Source organism: Papilio xuthus, unplaced genomic scaffold, assembly GCF_000836235.2.
Source record: "Papilio xuthus unplaced genomic scaffold, Pxut_1.1 DF826933.1, whole genome shotgun sequence".
Taxonomy (NCBI): Eukaryota; Metazoa; Arthropoda; class Insecta; order Lepidoptera; family Papilionidae; genus Papilio; species Papilio xuthus.
Genome location: NW_013531716.1, coordinates 3,058,224 through 3,071,359, shown reverse-complemented (window position 1 = coordinate 3,071,359; position 13,136 = coordinate 3,058,224). Strand labels below are relative to the sequence as shown.

General features: G+C 31.8%; 3 protein-coding genes across 3 annotated transcripts; 2 read left to right on the top strand and 1 right to left on the bottom strand.

Moving 5' to 3' along the window:
• Positions 1–107: 107 nt before the first annotated feature.
• LOC106121983 (HIG1 domain family member 2A, mitochondrial) lies at positions 108–855 on the top strand. Its single transcript, NM_001312863.1, is given in 2 exon segments — positions 108–370; positions 502–855. Coding segments are annotated over 2 exon segments (303 nt in total). The 5' UTR covers positions 108–234; the 3' UTR covers positions 669–855.
• Positions 856–1,438: 583 nt separating this feature from the next.
• On the top strand, positions 1,439–4,839 carry Tasp1 (Taspase 1). The gene is made up of 4 exons (XM_013318192.1): positions 1,439–1,650; positions 1,828–1,956; positions 2,082–2,896; positions 2,975–4,839. The coding sequence occupies exons 1-4, from the start codon at positions 1,623–1,625 to the stop codon at positions 3,116–3,118; spliced, it is 1,116 nt and encodes a 371-aa protein (XP_013173646.1). The 5' UTR covers positions 1,439–1,622; the 3' UTR covers positions 3,119–4,839.
• Positions 4,840–5,100: 261 nt separating this feature from the next.
• On the bottom strand, positions 5,101–12,820 carry Girdin (protein girdin). The gene is made up of 7 exons (XM_013318036.1): positions 12,568–12,820; positions 11,491–11,907; positions 9,184–9,467; positions 8,902–9,072; positions 8,563–8,779; positions 5,909–8,486; positions 5,101–5,624 (listed from the first exon to the last, which is right to left on the bottom strand). The coding sequence occupies exons 1-7, from the start codon at positions 12,622–12,624 to the stop codon at positions 5,284–5,286; spliced, it is 4,065 nt and encodes a 1,354-aa protein (XP_013173490.1). The 5' UTR covers positions 12,625–12,820; the 3' UTR covers positions 5,101–5,283.
• Between the last annotated feature and the right edge of the window lie 316 nt (positions 12,821–13,136).

The window sequence follows — 13,136 nt, the reverse complement described above, 5'->3', positions numbered from 1 at the left end:
AAGTTATTTACCGGTTTTGGTGTTTATAAAATCATAGATATATTTGAAATAACAAAATGTGATGAAAAACTGTCAATCAGCTGGTTACACATGACACTGACGTTCGCTCGCATTCGCATGAGATTTACAGATTATTGTTCTTTTCTTTAAATATTTATTATTTTTTCTTACTTCACTATAAATGTAAATTACTTTGTTCTTTTTATTATATTAAAACAATATTCTTAACCAAAAATGTCGAAGGATAATGAGGAACCGACAGATTTAGACTGGATTCAACTACGTCGAGATATGGGACAATCTCACCAAATTGAAACATTGAAAGAGAAATTTGTTCGAAAGTTTGGAGAAAACCCATTTGTTCCCATAGGTAAACTTTATTTTTATGCACTTTTGTACCAATCATACTTGGCGAATACACTATAAGTTATATACTTGATACATTGACTAAGGAAATTTTACTAATATGTGTAAAAAAAATAATATTATGTAATATTTTAGGTTGCCTTGCCACCGCCGGTGCATTGTCCTATGGCCTGTGGTGTTTTAGAACAGGAAGAACAAAATTATCACAGCGAATGATGCGAATGCGAATTGTTGCACAAGGATTTACAATAACGGCTCTTGTTGTTGGTGTTATGCTCACTGCAGGAAAATCTCTCAAATAGTATACTTTGTTATGTCAATAATTTGAAATTTTTACTAGTAAACAATAAAAAATATTCACTAATGTATTTTACAAACTAACTTTCGAAAGGAATAGTTGTAATAGCGGCTTTATAATTAATTTTTTGATAAATTCATGTGTAAAGTTTAGTTATAAATGAATAAATAAAAATAAACATATTAAAATCATTCCTCTATTTATCTCATCTCTGATTATAAAAAGGCATTTGTCTTATGTAAATTTTTGTGTAAATTTTTAGTAATTTTCCAAAAAAATCTAACTTTTTTTTTAATTTCTACTTAATAGGAGTTACATTAATAATAAAATTTCTGTAAAGGTTTTTTTTTTTCAAATCTACATATTGACTCAAAATTGAAAAGTATTCAAAATAGAATTAATTTGTTAGTGTAAGTAATACTATTATGTCTTTGTTCATAAAATGTTGTTTCTTCTTTTATTTATTTAAGGACACTCTCCCGACTAGCCTAGATAAAATATCATTATAAGGCTATCTGCACTCACCCATTCAGATATACTTATTTTAGTATATAGTATAATTTTTCACAGGGGAAATACTTGGACATGTATTACCCCTATGGTTTGTATATTCAGAGTGAATAAATGGTTACTACTACTAGTAACCCCTTATAAGTGTAATTTTGTAAATAAAAAGTCTAAACTTTCATTGGTTACTTACTCATAAATCACAAGCAGAATCCAAAGTGATGAATATTTTCCAAATAAGATATGACTTAAAGGTCTATGTTACCAGGTCATAAAATAAAAAAAAATCTCAACTATCAATGTCATCTGTCAGTGTAGTCGATTCCACTAAAGTTGAAATGAGTTGCTTCTTTGCTATAAAGTAATATTTTCTATAAATTTGGGGATATTTAATAGTACTTTAATAAATACACTATAATCATAGTTTAGCTGAGCCTTTTCTAATGAAGCCATGAATGGTTTCATAGCAGTACATTGTGGTAAGTATTAATATCGAGTGGTTATGCCTATATTCATTTAGTCTTTGTGATTGTGTATTGTAGGCTATTCGATTACAATATAGACTTAAAAACAAACTTTAGACGTACTTTGTAGCTGGTGTTTTCTGTTTTTCCCACTTTTCCTCTGCCATTAATATACATACATTAATTTCTCAGGTGCAGGATATCATAGTGATTTATTGAAGAAGGAATATCAGAAGACTTGCTATGCCGCTTCTAGAAAAGCTGTAGAAGCACTGCAAGCTGGCGGGAATGCAGTTGATGCTGTTGAAAAAGCAATAATTGGTGTGTTTCACATAAAACTCTAAATTATAGTTTGAAAAAATTTAAATTAATCACAAGGCTTTGTTTAATGTGCAAGACTACACATTCTCAAATCCTTAACTCCAATACTATTGTTTATTTTTCAGAATTAGAAAATAGCTCGTTGACTAATGCTGGCTATGGATCAAACTTAAGTTGGGAAGGCTCCGTAGAATGTGATGCCTCCATAATGAACGGCCAGACACTGCACTTTGGTGCTTGTGGTGCAGTCTCAAATGTTTGGAACCCCATTACTTTGGCAAAACATTTATGTCTAAGACAATGTGAAAGCTTGTCTTTAGGAAGAGTACCACCATGTATTCTCACGGGACAAGGAGCCAAGACCTGGGCAGAAAGGATGGGATTGGAAATTGTAGACAATAAAAAAATGATATCAGCACGAGCTTTCCGTAACTATAAACACTGTAAACGGAAATTAAAAAAATATTCTTTACAAAATGACATAAAGTTTAGCCCTCTAGATACTGTAGGAGCAATTTGTGTAGATTCTAATGGAATAGTTGCCGCTGGGGCAAGCTCAGGAGGTGTGTCGTTGAAACATGAAGGAAGAGTTGGCCAAGCTGCTTCTTTTGGTAGTGGTGTATGGGCTATGATGAGTCGAGATGGCATGCAGCCCTCTGTGGCTGCTTGCACTTCTGGTTGTGGAGAACATCTGATAAGGACACAATTAGCAAAGAACACGGCAGAAAGTCTTCTAGGACCATCTCCAGTTATAGGCCTAGACAAATGTTTGAAGGAAAATTTTTTGGAGTCACCATTTTTATGGGATGTTCCGGAAAGATTTGGCGGATCTTTAGCTTTAACATTTAACCCACAAGTAGGGGAAGGTGAATTGTTATGGGGACATACTACAAAAACAATGTGCATAGGATATATGTCTACAGAATCTAGTAAGCCAAAGGTATAGTATGATTTATATTGTCCTTATTGCCTTATGTATATGTTTAAAAACATGTTTAAGTAAATTGTTAATTTTCAGTGTGTAATTTCCTATCTACCCCCAAAAGTGGAATCAGGACACAAGGCTGTTGTTTCGGGAGTTCCTTTCAAAGTTACCTTGCAGCCAAATCCAGTACTGCAATGGGAAATCAAGACTGAAGTCAATTTAAATGGATCTCATTAATTTAAGTATAATTAGAAAGTATTGATTTTGCTTGAAAATTTAAATGGACAGTATTTTTTTAATTGTAGAATGGATCTCAAAGTTTTGTATTATTTTATGTAAATTAGTGATGAAAAGTAATGTCGATTTTCGATAGGTTATAATACATATTGACAAATTGCATAAGCCTTATTATTTTTTAAAGAATACACCATATTTCCAGCCCTCAGGCTTCCTCCAAAGTTAAAATACGACAGAATAATGAAACGTAAAAAAAAACTACATAATTTAAAAGCAAAAGAAAACAAAGATGTATAAGCCAAATTTCTTAACTATTCAAATATGTTATGGTAAAAGATAGTATGTAACTATTTCAGGACCTACAAATGATAAAAAAGAACAGTTTTTTCAAATATTTTACATTTATTGTAAAAAAGTGCTATTACAATCATTTAATTCGGTGAGGCATTTTGTAAGTACGTATTTTCTTCCAGTCAACACAAATATTCACAAGCAAAGAATTTGTTCATTTATTAGTAGAGAAACTTAAATTTTTAAAGCACCTAAAATAACACCATACCTAACAATTTAACATATTGTTTTAAACCTTATTATTAAAAAAAAACTGGAAATAATAAGGCACTGGTTATGTTTAAGTTTCCTAATGAAGTGGTTATTTTCAACTTACACACATAATGATTTAATTACAGTCCTAATTGTCATTAAAAGTTACAATAATATCATTTAACTCATCGACAAGACCAATATCACAATCTAACAAATCACAACAGATACTTTCCGCTCTTTCAATGATAAATCACATTTATCCATTCTAAAGAGAAAAGAAAGCTTAACTTAAGCTTAAGCAAGTCATGCTCTAAGAGGAAGTGTCAATAGTATGCCAGTCTTTTAAGATAAAGTCAATAATAACATTAACTTTGTTCCTGTGTTGAAGTATATAAATTGGACCATTTTGATAGCCCAGATAGATACTTAGTCATCTATAGATTATAAATCTATAGCATATAAGCGAAATCCAGATATCCGAAACAGGATTACTTTTAAATGAACAAAATTAAGTTAAATACTTAAGTTTTTTTTACTGAATTTTTCATTTTTCAAACGAACTGTAAAATTATCGATATATGTTTGTTATTCAGTTATGTTTATATTGTATATAGAGTCAATAACTCATATATAACCTACATGTAAGTTGACCTTATATCTAAAACTTATTTATATAAAAATTATATTTAAAAATACATATTTGTACTACACCAAATAAAATGCTCATCATAATGAAATTATGCTTAATAAATTGTTAAAATAATTAATAAATATACAATTTGACAACACAAAGAATTTCTATAGATGTTAAAGATAATATGCAATACACAGATAGACCCTATACATCGGGATGTTTGTAGAATTTTACAGATTACATTTTGTCCAGAATATTGTTATTAATTTATAGTCATTATATTTTAAAATAATAACTTACTAATTTTAAAATCACTGGTGAAAAATTGTAAAACAAATTAATTTTGTACATTCTTTTGAAAAAATAAAAGTATTTGACCGATGAACTTTCGAAAAGTGTATTTCTTAGGTGGGTATTTAGAGTCTATCTCTAAAAAGAAAATAATTGGCAGCTTCAACATATAATGTTTAAGATAGACAAAAATCATTATTCAACTTAAGAATATTTTGTGACCAGTTTCTAGAATAAATCTTAGCAAATGCATGTTAATTTTTATTATGATTAATCATTAATTTTAACTTTTACTTATATTCAAATTAATGAATACATAATCACACAAAATTAATAAAATTATATTTATTAATAAAATATATTTAGTCTTAATATGTTAAAATGGAAAATTAATTTCATTGTCGGAACTAAAAAAATCAGAGCACGGATCTTTCGTCAAAATTTTAAACATATGATACTAAAGTAAATAAATCATTGAAAAAATATATACAGAAAGTAAAACTACATAAGCCTCAAATTATTTTTACTGTAATCTCAGTACAAATTGTATGGAAAGAATAAAATTCAATTTGCAAATAAATGCCTAACTAATACTGTCATATCGTCATCATAATATTATCATATCGCGTATATATTCGATTATTATATTATTTAGGAGAATAAAGGCTACAAAGGCATTATCAGTCTACTAATATCATACACAACCATACTCATACCAAATCGCTGATTCTTTAGAGTTTTCTGGCTTTTCACGATTTAATGTCCTCTCTTGGTCTTCATGTTCCTGTAAATCTTCACCAGCAGTAGTCCTGGGTACATCAGTTTGTTGGTTGTCACTGACCGATCTGTCGTGACCAGTTTGACATGCACCGTCCCCGATAACAGTCGATATTCTATTGTAGATCAAGTATGTTGGGTTCTCTTTGATGGGAGTACTTTGGGGTTTGGAGTTAAGAGTAACATCGGGGTTATCATCTGCCAAGTATACGGTCCGCCTCGAACCGGCCGTTCCAAACACTGGAGACGGTGTTGATGCTAAAAAAGTTTGTTACATTTTATTTTTATACATATACTAGCAGTCGCCTGCGATTCCGTCCTTGCGGATTAAAAAAAAACATAATTAGTAGCCTATTCTTTCTTCCAGACTATGTTCTATATGTATGCCAAATTTCGTCGAGATTCATTAAGCAAGTCCGGAGATACCTTCAAACATTCATGCATCTTAACATTCCCATTTATAAAATTAGTAAGATGGGTTTAATAAAGAAATGTCATAGTTATTAAATTAAAAATAGAGAATCTTATAAAAAAATTATTACCTGCAGGCAAGCCGGTATCCCCTTCTAAACCTTGATAGCTATTCCTATGTGTGGGCGGCACCGCCTTATGTGGCCTCCTCCTCAAGGAAGCTCTAATCAAAGCATCGTCACCGCCGCCGCTGTGCACTGACGCAGTCGACAGCCGCCTTGTAAAGTTTCCTTCGTTCCCAGTTAACCTGCTCGGATCTAGACTACACACTGATCCTTCCATATTGTCAGGTTTCTTAAATATTTCATCATATCTTCTGTAACCTGAATCGGAACTATGTCTTGGTGATTCGGTGCTCAGATTTGAAGAACCTTGCTCTTGTTCACAAATTTTAGAAGATTTATCGAAGTCGTGGCTGCCGGGATCCGATTCGCCGGATTCGGAACCGGCTAACGTGAGTTGCGATTTTGAACGATTTTCGTCTTCGATTCTCTTATTGTTTCGTGATGGCACTTTGTTAATTAAATCGGTCCCAGCTTTTCTCACTCTTTTAACGAATGAAGCTCCGAAACCACGTCGCTTGGGTGTACAATTGTCAAGCTTTTTATAATGTTCCATAATTTTTTCTTCTAATTTTTCTTTCTGGCGACACAGAGCGTTAACTTTGTCAGCAAACATTTTCTCCTCTTCGTGATAATGCTGTTTGTCTTTTAATGAATGTGCCAATAACTCGTGATATTGTGTTAAAAGTTGTGACACGTGGTCCATCAGAGATCGTCTATCAGCATCCAAGCTCTTGTTCATTTGTATAAGCATTTCGCAATGTTGATTAGTTTTGCTTATTTCTAATTCCATACTTGTTATTATTTCAGTTTTTGTGTTTATTTCACCTGACAACTCTGTGTTCTTTAATTTCAATTGCGTCACTTCACTTCGCATTTTTCTATATTCATCTTGCATGTTTTTATATTCATTTTTTAATCTGCCACTAACTGTAAATAGGTTTCTGAAATCGTCTTTTAATTTTGAATGCTCCGTTCTTAAATTTGTTAAGTTTCTCGATTCTTTTTTCAAATTTTCTCTTTCCATTTCAACTTCAGCTGCCTTCTTTTCAAAAGTAACTATTTTCTCCTTTAACTCTCGATTTTCAAGTTTGAGGTCTCTCATGGCAATCTTTACTGGCTCTTTTTCACTAAGCAACGTTTCATATTCAGTATTCAACTGTTCATGAAGTGTTTGCAATGCTACTTGATCTCTTAAGAGATTATCTTGTTTGTCTTTTAAAACTTCAAGTTGTTTCAATATTTCCTCTTTTTCAGCAGCTAATTGACTGTTTGCAAGTTGTAAAGTCATTTGTTGTGATATTAATGAGCCGTTTTGTGAATTAAGTGTGGCAACATTAACTTCTAATTTGGCATTTTCTGCTTGATAGTGATCTAAACCAGCTTGAAGCGTCGCCAATAGTTGTTCGGTTTGAGGATCGGGACCTTGATTCTTGTCATGATTACAATGATGAGGAACTAAATTAGTTATATTAGCTTTTGAAGCAATATCAAGTATTAATCCACCATTATCTGCATTAGTGATTATTTTTTCTAGTAATTCCTCCACGTTAATCTCTTTTGACATTATCTCTGAAGCACTTATTCCCAGTTTCTCAAAACAGTTTATGAATTTGTCACAATTGACTTTTTCTGTAATCAAATCTCTTTGTAATGTTTGAATCGTTTCAGAATCTACTTTTTTGTGCGATTTTAATTCCTGTGTTTTTTGTTCTAAGTCTTGTAGCCTAGTTGCCATCGACTGACTTGCGTCGAGTTCCCGAGTTATTCTTTCAATTTCTTTATTCTTCAATTCTATATCTGTACTTATTTTATCAATTACTACGTCTTTTTCCTCTACAGCTTCTTTCAATTTATTAACTTCTCTTTGTAGATTGTGAGCTTCCTTTTCGCTGTATGTTAATTTAGTCTTTAGTTCTTCCGTTTGAATTAAGAGTCGCATTGCTTTATCGGCTTCCGGTTTAACACTGTTTAATTCTTTAGTCCTAGCATCTAAAGATTTTTCTAAATCATCAGCTCTTTTTTGTATCGAGTCGCACAACATTTGAATTCTCTGTTTGTCTTTTGTTAAAGACTCCAAATGCTTTTCAAAATCTTGTAATTTATTCTTCTCTGACTCTCTGTCTATAGACTGTCTATCAATATACGCTTTTTTGTTGTCTAACGAATCTTGTAACTTTCTATTTTCTTCCAATGCATTTTTGAACACCTCTTCCAGTTCCGAGTTCTGTTGCATGAGTCTGTTACAATTTTCTTGAAGTTGTTCACATTTCAATGTTAATCGTTTCTTTTCCTTTTCTAAATCTAATACTTTGTCACTACCATCAAGTATGGACTGTTCTCTTAAATTATCAATAGTTGAAAGAAGTCTCTTGTTTTCTAATTCTAGTTTTAAAGCTCTAGCTTGTGCGTTACTAGTTAATTGTTCAGATAGACTATTTTCACCAGATTCTATTGTGCTTTCGCATTCATTGTCTGTATCTAAGTTACTATTATTACTTTCACTGAGCATAGACCTTGCAATATATTGTAAATGATTATTTTCTTCAATCAGTTCTTGAATTCTTTGTTGATCTGCATCTCTTTCCTTAAACCAGAATATTATTCCAGTCAATATTATTGAACAAAACTCACTTAAGATAATTTCGTTAACATTTACTTACCAAGGCAATATCGTTAGCTTCTCGTTTCAGTTTAATCATAGCTGCTTCTAATGTTAGACACTGCTCCGCTCTCTTCCTAGCGCGTTGTAGTTGTTCTTCCAACAAATCTCTGGAGTCCATAAGTGCCTTGTTATCCTCACGTAACTCAGCGACGCGTGTCTTGTAGTACTCTGCATCGGCAAGACGATCACGATACCTTTGTATTTCCTGTTCTAACCTAAAATTTCAACAATTTTAAAATCTAAATTCTTAATAAACAAATAATTTCATATATGTCTACTTAATAAACATAGTATTTTATAGATATTATTAGTACTTTATGCCAATAGTTGTGCACACCTCTCACATCGTTCGGCCTTTTCTCTTAACGCATCCACTTCATCCCTGTATCCCGCTGCTTTCCTGGCCTCATTGAACCATTCCTGACTGTCTGAACGTAGCTTAGTCAATAACAACTTAGTATGTTCTAATTCTTCGCGACATTCGGCTAACTGTTCCGATTTTTCTTCCCTGAAAAGAAATTGATACAATTTTATAGCTGCATTTTTATCGAACCATTTTTGAATTACTGAGTAATGTTACATTTCCGATAATTTAAGTAAAAACGTGTGGTTCACTTACAATTCTTGTCTCTGTTTTCGCAGACGTGCTTTCCAATCTGCAAGCTCAACGGCCAAGTGTTGGCTTTCGCTGTTATTCTGATTAATGTTTTGTGTCGATGGGTTTTTACTAGTTTTGTTTTCACTTTCAGTCTCACAAAGACCTTCATTAAGTACCAATGTAGCCCAATTCTGTAGGTAATGGTCCCTTTCCTTAGCCAAACGTCGCATGTGATTGAACATTGTCGGTGATTGAAAAAGATCGATTGCGTCCGGCGTTAAAACTACGGTTTGCATGTCTGTTACCTGGGAAATTGTTTAATGATAAGCTGACGTGTAATTAAAAAAAACTCAGTTCTGACCGAAATCTAGGTACGCCCAACACTTGCATGTAAATTAGGAAAATATTGCAATGCTTGCAAAACGATTAACCGTGGGTTTCTGAGACCAAAACCCCGTTTAAAACATATTGTTAACTGTATTTTATCAAAGATAATGATGATATGTTTTATACGAATATTTTAGTCTCGGAAACCAACGGTTAGCCTAGTTTGGCCCTACTGGCACTAACTCTCATACACACTCAAAAATACCATAAGCTAAGGATTCGTTCGACCTTGAATAAAAATATTTTCGTAAGTTTTATGACTATTAACGTTATTTATAACGTGCCCAGGTCAAAATAGATAAACAAATATCAGATTTCCTTTTGACACGGTCATGACATACTTCCCTCGCTTTTTCCACATTCACACATTAACGCATGCACGCTCTTCTATTGCGATAGTATCAAGTGTCGAAATGAAAATGTTTTCTTTCTTTTATCTTAAAACATTTGCATTATTTCTACTAATTCTGTTATCAATTAATGTGTATTTATTTACAAACAAATAAGCGGTTAATCGTACAAAGAAAATCGACAAAAAATATCCGCATAAACTGGAATACATATTTATGTCCGTTTTTAGGGTTCCGTACTTCAAAAAGAAAAATAAACGGAACCTTTATAGAATCACTTTGTTGTCCGTCTGCCTTACGATGTCGATACTTTCGTGTAGGATTTTCGGCAGTAAAACTCGCAAGGTTACAAGTCATATTCACAATTACTGTCAAGGTTTAGTACCAGCAACTCCTTTTATGAAACACATCTAAATACATTTAAGGATGAGTAAAGACGCCGTTACAATCGTATATATTTTAGAGGTACGTTCATGTAATGATATCTACGCGTTACGCTTGTGTAGTTTGGGATGCGGGTCACATATACGTCTCACCGACCACCATACATTTACTGATATCTAAGTGACAGTTACATTAATATATGTTCCGCCTATACATAACTGTAAACTAACAATAGTAAAAAAAAGACGACGTAAAAAATATTGCGATAAATAACAAGACATTCTGTTTGTTATGTCGTGCTTTTTCTCTCCTATCATTTACTTTTAAAGGTATATAATGTGCAAAGAAGTATATTAGATATTTGATTTATTAATATACTAATATCGATTAGTCGCATGCCACTCCGTCCGCGCGTAATTTAAAAAAAAATTGGTATTGGTAGCTTATATGTTTTTCTAGACTATCTTCAACATCCATGCAATTTCATCAGTATCCTTTGCCTTTCTGGAGGTACCTTCTAACAAACATCCATCCATCCATGTATACTTTCGTGTATAATTTTATTAATATAGCAAGTTTAAATACAGTAACCATGATCTGTCATCCCGCAAAATATGCGCTATACATGGTGTTGCAGAAATCATAGCTCCCTCAATACAAAACAGTAAGTTATTGTGTAGTAGTAGGAATTTTATATCATGAAAATTACAAACACACTAAAGTATCCAGACTTTCTTAATAATTGGTATAAAAATCTGAGTTATGTAATCTATTGTTTGAAAGTTCATTGTACTATTGTGGTCCAACACATCCCGATGACATTATACATGGAGATTAAATAAGTGCTATTTCTTGAATGTTAATAATTTCTAATTCTATTAGTCATTATAATTCAATGCTATAAGAAATTGATTATTCAAAATATGTTACATCTATTTATGAGCATAAAGAATTTTATTTACATGTAATCGATACCTCTAAGATCTAAAAAGCTTAAAAAAATTATGCTTGTTTTTATAATTCTTAGAGATAGTCAAACCAGATCAGTTGTCAAAATAGAGTAACCAATGTTTCTAAACCATAGACCTAAGAGTAATACTTTAGACTTGCTTTTAAACAATACAATATAGATAATTAAAAAAATTGGTTATTTCTTATTGCAAACAAGAAATATTTGGTACATATAATAACAAAAACTTGTACATACCTGTTTAATACATTCTACAATATTGTGCTGCAAGTCTACATCTAATTCCTTTATTCTAGTTATGAATATTTCTTTATTTGGACATTGTACAGCAGCACCAAGTAATAGCAGTAAAAGCAGCTTCATATTTTCCAAACCATCTCTTGATTCTGGTGCCTTTCCTAAGCATATGCACTCTGGGACTACCAGTAATGTCATACCCAATTCTTCATCATATAAGCTTTTGACATTCTTAATGATAGCATCAAAATTCTTTACCCTACCCAGTATCAATGCTTGGTCTTCCAAGCCAGCTAGCTTTGTAATATGAAAAGAAGGTTCCGGATCTATTTGGAGATAAACTTGATGTAATATATCTCCATTGAAAAGAGACGCATAGTCCTTTATTGTCTCTGGATTTGTAAGGCATGACTTCAGCTGAAAATAATTATAATATTCTGATAAATTGACATATATCTATAGAGATTTTGCATAAAAACTTTTGATGAATTTTTATGAGAATAATTGGAAAATGCTGTATAATAACTTGACATTTATTGCTAATACTATATAAAAATTTATAAAAGTTGTTAAAAAAAATAATATCAAAGTTTAGAAATCAGCTTCAGATAAAGTTTTGTGTGTCAACAGAACGAACTACATTTGTGCAGAATAATAGCATTTGCATTAATTATACATGCCATTTATATTTATATCAATTCTTGTATTAAACTTAGTTTGAATAATCTAATAATCAATTAAAATGTTATTCATATATTTTTAGTAGCAAATTTGATAATCAATCATTATAATTACAAACGTTAATTTATGTGATGTTGACATTTTTATGTTTTAAATAATATTTGATAATTTATTCAATTATTTTATACCATCCATATTCATACATTTAAATATATACAAACGTAAACATTCATTGGTGTACACTATTTAAAATTACGATATATGCCATGGAAAAATTATCGTAGTTAAATACATTTATTAATGCAAAAATAAGTTCAATCATTTGGAACGACCCGACCAAATTATCTCACGGTTCATTCTACTTCTACTTTACGATTACTATCGTTGTGCACTTACCCATGAAACTAAAGGTCCGTTCAAGAAATCTTCAATTTCGGTACCTGACGCAGCCATTGTAACCAAACGTTATGATGAACAAAACCTACCCCTACGATCTTGACCGCAGAACATGGCATTGAAACAAGTCGAAAAATTAAAACGAGGAGAAAATCTGTTGAACATCTGCGACAAAATTTAGAAAACTCGTAAGTCTTTAACAAGCAAACACCGTAACACTTAAGCGAGTCGCGAATTGACAAGTTGTTGACACTGCTAGTGACTGGCGATTGTGATTGGCTATTGGGATGTGGTTTGTCTTTGGTCATTACCAATAAAACTAGAATTGTCATCATTAAAAAACTTACAACTCGGTCATTTTGTGAATGTGAATCGATTCTCATCGATCAATCTTTATTTATTGTTATTTAACAACCTCTTTTCATTTTACCAATGAAAAGATAAGTTCGTTTGATTAGTTATATGTGTCAGCCACTAATCACTCTACATCCCATAGTCAAACAGCATTTTTAGTTTAGTTACGCAATATTATTATCAAGTACTTTTCAATTTTAAGAAATAAACACGCT

Bases quoted from the DNA above. Each gene is read 5' to 3' on its own strand.
- Tasp1 (XM_013318192.1), top strand. From the start codon at position 1,623: ATGAATGGTTTCATAGCAGTACATTGTG. The intron at 1,957-2,081 runs GTGTGTTTCACA...TTTATTTTTCAG, and splicing joins TGTTGAAAAAGCAATAATTG to AATTAGAAAATAGCTCGTTG. The intron at 2,897-2,974 runs GTATAGTATGAT...GTTAATTTTCAG, and splicing joins CAGAATCTAGTAAGCCAAAG to TGTGTAATTTCCTATCTACC.
- Girdin (XM_013318036.1), bottom strand. From the start codon at position 12,624: ATGGCTGCGTCAGGTACCGAAATTGAAGATTTCTTGAACGGACCTTTA. The intron at 11,908-12,567 runs GTAAGTGCACAA...AATTATTTTCAG, and splicing joins ACGGACCTTTAGTTTCATGG to CTGAAGTCATGCCTTACAAA. The intron at 8,487-8,562 runs GTAAGTAAATGT...TTCTGGTTTAAG, and splicing joins AAGCTAACGATATTGCCTTG to GAAAGAGATGCAGATCAACA.